The following is a 6552-nucleotide window of genomic DNA, read 5'->3' as shown; positions in this document are numbered from 1 at the left end:
GGGGGCGGGCCCGCCGGGGAGGGACGCGCCGCTATTGGAGGGCGGGGAGGGCGGGGAGGGCAGGGGCTGGCGCCAAAGGAGCGGGACGAGAGGGAGGGCAGGTCAGGTTGGAATATTTTATTTTATTTAACAACGAAGCATCGGAGGCGTTATTTAGAACGGGGTAACAAAATACCAGCCCTGCACGCACTCTGAGTGTTAAAAAACAAAACAAACAAAAAACCCAAAAACATTTCTAGCACATAGAGAGTAGCTCTGGACCGTGGTCACAGCTGTTTGCTTTAACAAAAAAAAAAAAAAAATTCTAGTCTTTAAACTCTTGAAAGTCAACATGTGGAATTAAGAAAGGGTAGTGGTGGGTATGTGTATGTACATACATGTTGAAACAGTGACACTACAGTTACAGTCACGCTTACCTGATTTTCATTAATTCCTTGTAACCATACCATGAGATCTCGGCTCAGACGCGTCACTACCATCACTAATTAAGGACAGATTTCAAGTAATCCTCCGCTACGCCATTTATTGTATTACGAAAAAATCCTACTCGGACCCAGTTGCTGCAAGGAACAGAGTACTACGCTCTATCTGTTATTTTAATTTCTTCCTGCAAATTTAGTGCAAAGAATTCTCAATATGTATATCCATAAACCTGTTAAAATATCAGCAATTGACACCATTACCTTTTTAACGCAGAAACGCAAAAAGAAAAAAAAAAAAAAGACAGTTCTTGCTTTTAGACGATTAAAATTAAGAGAGCGATCTTTTTGTGGTGAGTTAATAAAATGTCCTAAGACTAAATTCCAGAGAAGCTGTACATAAAGTTATTCAGTGCTAAAAATCTACAATACATTTTTCAAGTATAAGATACTGAAATATTATTGCCAATAAATAGTTGTGCTGTAGTCAAAGCCGCGGTTCCTTTGTCGAATCACTCACATCTCAGCATATTAGGGTTTAGTTTCTCACTGAGTTTATGTATTAAAATCGCTAACTCTTCTGTTGCTTGGGACTTATCCTCCAAAAGTTCGTAGCGAAGACTGGAGATATCCTGTTTGATTTCCTTTAATTCACCTGTATTAATCACAGAAAGAAATGTATGTTAGCAAAGATTAGGGCTCATTCAATACTGTTCTATGAAGTCACATCAGTGCATATTTCAGATTCATCTCAAAATGTTCACGAGAGCAGGTACAGGAGTGGGGCAGGAGGCTTTATCTCTTCTTTATTCCCAATGGGATTAAGTGTGTCTCCACCCCTAATTAGCACCAAAGGTATGTTCATGGTCCAGTGGACTCTAATCTTGTGCTCCATGTATATACAGAACATTAAAGATGTAGGTTAATGAATTAATCACGGCAACACTGCTGAACAGCTGGTAAGTATTAGTATCCGCCTTTCAGAGAGAAAAGGCAAAGAGATTTTTTTCTGCGATGTGCCAAGATCACACAGGAAAAGTGTGGCAGAGCTGGCAGTAAAACTCACAGCTTCTGAGTCTCTCTCCTCTTCCTTACCATTATCCTTTGAATTAGAAAAAGTCAACCAATTTAAAATTATGTTAAAATGTGACGCAAATACAAAAAAATGCATTTAAATGAAAACAATTGTCAAGGTGAGGCTCATAACAAGCAACAGCGGTTTTTTTCCATTATAGGATATTCATTTAAAGAGCAGAAGCTTTTTAAAATATTCATATCTTATTCTCCCAGCAATGTGAGGTATGCAAATTCATACACAGTAGCCACTACAGGAAATTATTTGTCACCTATGAAAGACTACAAAAGAATACGAAATTCCCTAGTGATGCAAAACAGGGAAAAATCCCTAGACTTAAGTTTAAAATAGCTGCAGTATATAAGAATGCACAAGTTTTCTATTCAGAATACAGCAGACTTCAAAAATTCTATCTTCAAAGGCTGGATCTATACTTCAGGTAGCAATGAGATGGGCACTGACAGGAAGAGCACTACCTTTGCTGTGCAGCTGCAGACTGAGGTTCAGGGGTTCCCTGACTTGCTCTAAGTGGACTTTACGAAAATTGTTGATAAAGCAACAACCATGATGCCCATGAACCACAATTCTTCTACCCTGTCATGCTTATCTAAAGACATATATGCCAACACCAGCCAGGCATCAGGGAACTGGAAAGACTCGTACGCCCCTGGGGCTGCCGGTGAGGGAAGAATCTTTTCATCCATCACCAGGCGGATGATTTCTCCCATCACAGAGCAGGAACAGGAGGGAAGCCATGGGGATACGGGACAGGGGCACACAGAGGAAGACACTTTGGGGAGTTTCTTTGCTTTTGTCACTCACAAACTCAGCTCTGTACAGCCACATAGGATGGGGTAACAGTCAATGCACAATGCTGCCTTTCAAAGGCAAAGTGGGATTTAATTCCCATCTTTTCTGCTCCCTGCTTCTCGCTGTAGGGAGTTAGAGATAAGCAGAGAGTAACTAAAAGCCGTGCTGCCGTCGCTGAAAGAGCAGCCTTGTTGGGTCCCTCATGTCACATATCCACACGAAATGCCCCATGCTCCCATTCCAGCAAGAGCTGCTGTGACCCCAAGCCCTTCATCACTGCACACCAGCTGGAGAGCACAGGGCTGCCAGCAGAGTGGCTTGGGTAAGCGTTCCTGGTGTACTGAAACCAACTAAATTAGCCCAGACTTATGCTAAGCAGGTATGTTTTTCTGGTGGCAGTCACACAGATTTCTTACTGGCTGAACCGTGATGGTTATAACCTCCAGCCTACAGGATTAAAACCATTGCTGGACCATAGGCAATGTTGCCTGTAGGTTTGTGTTTTGTTCCTGGGAGGCTGGAGGAAGGAGGACAGCATTTGTCTTAGTCTCATCCCAGTGGGGATGGGATGTGCACCTGGAGCACATCCCCCTCACTGCTACCAGGGAAGTTCTGTGTTGTCACCAGGCCCCAAGCTCAGATCCATCATTTCTCAAAAGACCTCCGGTCACACACTAAAATAGCGGCCACATTTGTCATCTTTCTCACCACGCAGCTAACTCTGTGCAGCTTTAATGATGCACAACTGCACAGATTAATATTCCCCACAGCTTTATGAAGGAAGGTAATACAAATAGTTCATGGTGGGAAGTGGTAAATTGTGTGTTTGGTTGAATGAAATGGAACAGAAAGATATCCTGCAGCTCTCTGAAGTGAGAACTCAGTGATTTCCTCACCAATTTCCTCTGTAACCATATGTCATGTCTATGCCCTCATTTTCCACCTGTAAATTGGGGCCCATAATATTTCTCAGTTCTACTTCTTTGGTCCTACTTGTCCATTTTAGTTGTCACAGGCATTCTTCCACTACTCTCTGTCTGAGTTCAGTGCATTTGAAGTAGAAATAAACCCTCTTTTTACCTGAAACTTCCATGCACCACTGTAAAACTGATTCCTAATACAATGTGACAAAAATTGTCTCTGAATATTGCAAATGTAGTCTCCTTACCTTCATTTACTTCATCATTTTCTTTGTCCACTTGTGCTTTCAGAACGTAACGTTTTATCAGTCTTTTCATTATTTGCTGCCAGATTAAAACAGTTACATAATCAGGTGAGCGTATGTAATTAAACACTATTCACTTTTCTTTCTTAACCATCTCCCTCACATCTGTGTAAGGGCAAGAATGAACAGCCCCACATCAAGCAGTTGCCTCATACAGGCTTTCTTGGTGGCCTGCTGAGATTCACCATTACAATAAAGCACCCTTCTCATCCAGTTACATGGTATTTACAGAGCACCACAACTTTTTGTAGGAAACAGGACAATAGGAAAACATGTCTTAAATTAGGCTTTAAGTAGCTTCAGAATAGGTCTACTCCTTCTTAAACTCAGTTCACGTGTGAAAGGATGTGTAATAGATAAATATGTAAATTTTAAAAAGAACAAAAAAAAAGTTGAGATTTTACAGTATGACAATGCAATGTCATCTGTAAAGGATCTGTTAAGATTATATCTATATTTTTATACCACAACTACTACGGATCCTGGTAGATACTAATATACCTGTACATACCTAATCTAATTTTAAGATGAGCTACATAATTTGCACAGGTGGATTACATACCTTCAGCACTAGAGGAACAAGAGCTCCTATTTACGTGTTTATATCTGAGCTGGAAAGCAGACAGGAAGGTAATATCTGACAGACTCCTATTACCAGAGAGGAGCATTCCCATCTGTGGGAATGCTGAATGTCCCATCTCAGATCGTGAGAAGAAAGGAAGGGAAAGTAACGCTAACTTAGTCAGCTCAATGCTTTCATATCTCTTGCCCAGAAATCAGTTTCAGATGTTTGCTTTTCACACTTTCCAAACTGGGACAAAGGGAAAAAAAAAAAAAAATCTAAGTGTTGTATGGGGTAGTTTTTTAAACTCTTCAAATAATGGGGCTTGAACAATAACTGTCTTTTCTCCAATAGCATCCTGGAGTTTCATTTCTACAGGAGGTTTTCTTTATCTGGTGAAGGCAAAATGTCCTTGAAACACAAAATTCTGCTAGTACCTTCAGACAGTTGTATTGCTCAAAACACTGACCATCAGGTATGTACTTACCTGATAGCGTGTCGGCTGATTGAGAATGCTGTTAAAACTGTGCGATTCAAAAACTCTGGAGTTCGACTGAGTAAAAAGGTTTAACTAGGAAGAAATAACACAAAATTAAAATATATTATGGAATTTGCAGTTAGAATTCAGCTCCATTTTTTTTTTTTTCTTGGAGACATCTTGGGGATGTCTCCATCATCACTATATCAGAGTACTATTTCCAAGGAAACTGAGATTGCCTTGACTTATTTTTGTTGGGGTTTGGTTTGGGTTTTTGTTTTTTTTTTTAAACACAATTTTAGGCAAACTGTTCGCAGCACAACTTCAAAGCAAACGTGCTCACACAGCTGAGGAAATAATGAATGATGACTTGGAGGCAGGGATGAGTGGCTAGAGCAAGGAGAGACTCTCTAAACTTAATAAAATTTAACAGAGTTGATATGGATCTGCACTCTTAAACATACTTTTAATTACAAATGCATGCTCAAAACCATTTCTGTTTAGTTCAAGGTGTTTTTCCAAAGCACCATTTTCAGGAATAGTAATACATTTAGAAAAATGGTCATTGTTCAATTATTCAAAGATCAGAAAGCTACCAAAACCCAAATAATTTAAGAGTTTTGTGGATGTGGGCTAGAAACAGAAGGGAAAAAAAGCCACCTTGGACAAGATAGCTTTGTGACCAGTATGGAAGGTTTGTGACTACCAATTCAGGGACCTAACTCTTCTCTCAGATACGCTGGTAAGGGTGAAGTAAAAACGTGTATGAAGGTTCAACCCTAATCTGCATCTGTCATTAATTTTCTGTGTGGCCAATTAAAAGTCCCCGAATCAATTATAGCTGGCCTCTCTGGTGGTGTAGGGGAGGCAAACTGGAGTCACGCTGTGCCTATATTGTTATCTAATTCTCACAAGGGTGTTGTGACACTGCATTCTATTAATACATAGAACATTTAGATACTCAAGTTCAGAATGTCATGGAAGTGCTGAAGATTATTATTATTATTACCAATCCTGCCTCTTTCCTGTTGTTTTCTGTTAAGAACATAGCCTTTGGCAGTAGGATGTGAATATCATACTGACCACACTTCATCGTTTTCCTGTCTGTCGTGAAAGAAAAAGTTTACTCTCCTTAGCCCTCCCTCCCCCCCTTTTTTTTCCACCCTGAACTAAAAAAATCTTTCTAATGGAGGCTGAAAGCATCTTTATTCAATATTTAGGTCATTCCTTGTGGGAATTATTTGCATCTTTGAATACTCAGTTATTTTTGTTTTAATTGTGTTTTTCCAGTCACTGCACCTTGTTATCCTAAGAAAATTTATAGCTATTTTTTGGTTTTATGCAGTACATTTAGGCAATCTGAAATACAGATCTATGAAAGTAAATGCTTAACTAATTACCAAACTATTATCAGAAGCACCAATTATACTCCAGAACTTAAAGAAAAGCAGAATGGACACACTATTCTTCACTGCAGTTAAAAGATTTCAGTACCTACCCTAGATTTAGAATTGCCCATTCCCATCTCAATATCCTTCTGCAGCCGTCTCCTCCTGCACTTAGAAAAGTTAATGATCCTCATGATGAAATAGAAAAAAGATTTGGGGCTTGGTACGAGACTGAATGGTGGAGGTAATGTTTTTCCATCATCAAAATACGATAACCAAAGTTTAGAACGAGCAAACTTCCACTCAACATCACTGTCATCCTGTGTTAAGATATAAAAACAAATATGCGCTTTCTTTTGATGAAATGCAAAACTTCACCCAAATGAATATTCTTTTAAATATTGACCTTTTCTGGTTTTAAATGAAATATTATTTGCTTGCTAGTAAGACTCCCAGTACTTCTGCAAAAATGCAATCACTTTATCAAGTCTATTTTAATTAAATTTCAGTTGTCTCTTTATGGCAACATCTCATTGACGATACTTAGTTAAAGCATGTGAACCATTTAAACAAGTGTTATTTTTTCACTGAGTGA

The 6552-nt window shown here is 39.3% G+C and overlaps 1 protein-coding gene across 3 annotated transcripts in view; it reads right to left on the bottom strand.

Annotated features, from left to right (window-relative positions):
• Positions 1-102: 102 nt before the first annotated feature.
• TRPC3 (transient receptor potential cation channel, subfamily C, member 3) overlaps positions 103-6552 on the bottom strand; it is a 44811-nt gene continuing 38361 nt past the window's right edge. The window contains exons 9-13 of one of the 3 annotated variants that reach the window (XM_014950104.1): positions 6068-6277; positions 4579-4662; positions 3473-3548; positions 1486-1521; positions 941-1074 (exon numbers count right to left, since the gene is read on the bottom strand). In XM_014950104.1, coding sequence (XP_014805590.1) covers positions 1517-1521; positions 3473-3548; positions 4579-4662; positions 6068-6277 — 375 coding nt within the window. In that variant the 3' untranslated portion in view covers positions 941-1074; positions 1486-1516. Of the gene's footprint in view, positions 1075-1485; positions 1522-3472; positions 3549-4578; positions 4663-6067; positions 6278-6552 lie in introns of all 3 variants that reach the window. The other 2 variants (XM_014950105.1, XM_014950103.1) reach the window with 2 other exon arrangements.

The sequence above is a fragment of the Calidris pugnax genome, unplaced genomic scaffold (genome assembly GCF_001431845.1).
Source record: "Calidris pugnax isolate Ruff unplaced genomic scaffold, ASM143184v1 scaffold42, whole genome shotgun sequence".
Taxonomy (NCBI): domain Eukaryota; kingdom Metazoa; phylum Chordata; class Aves; order Charadriiformes; family Scolopacidae; genus Calidris; species Calidris pugnax.
Note: the sequence above shows the minus strand (reverse complement) of the source record. Positions and strands in the feature narration are given on the sequence as shown.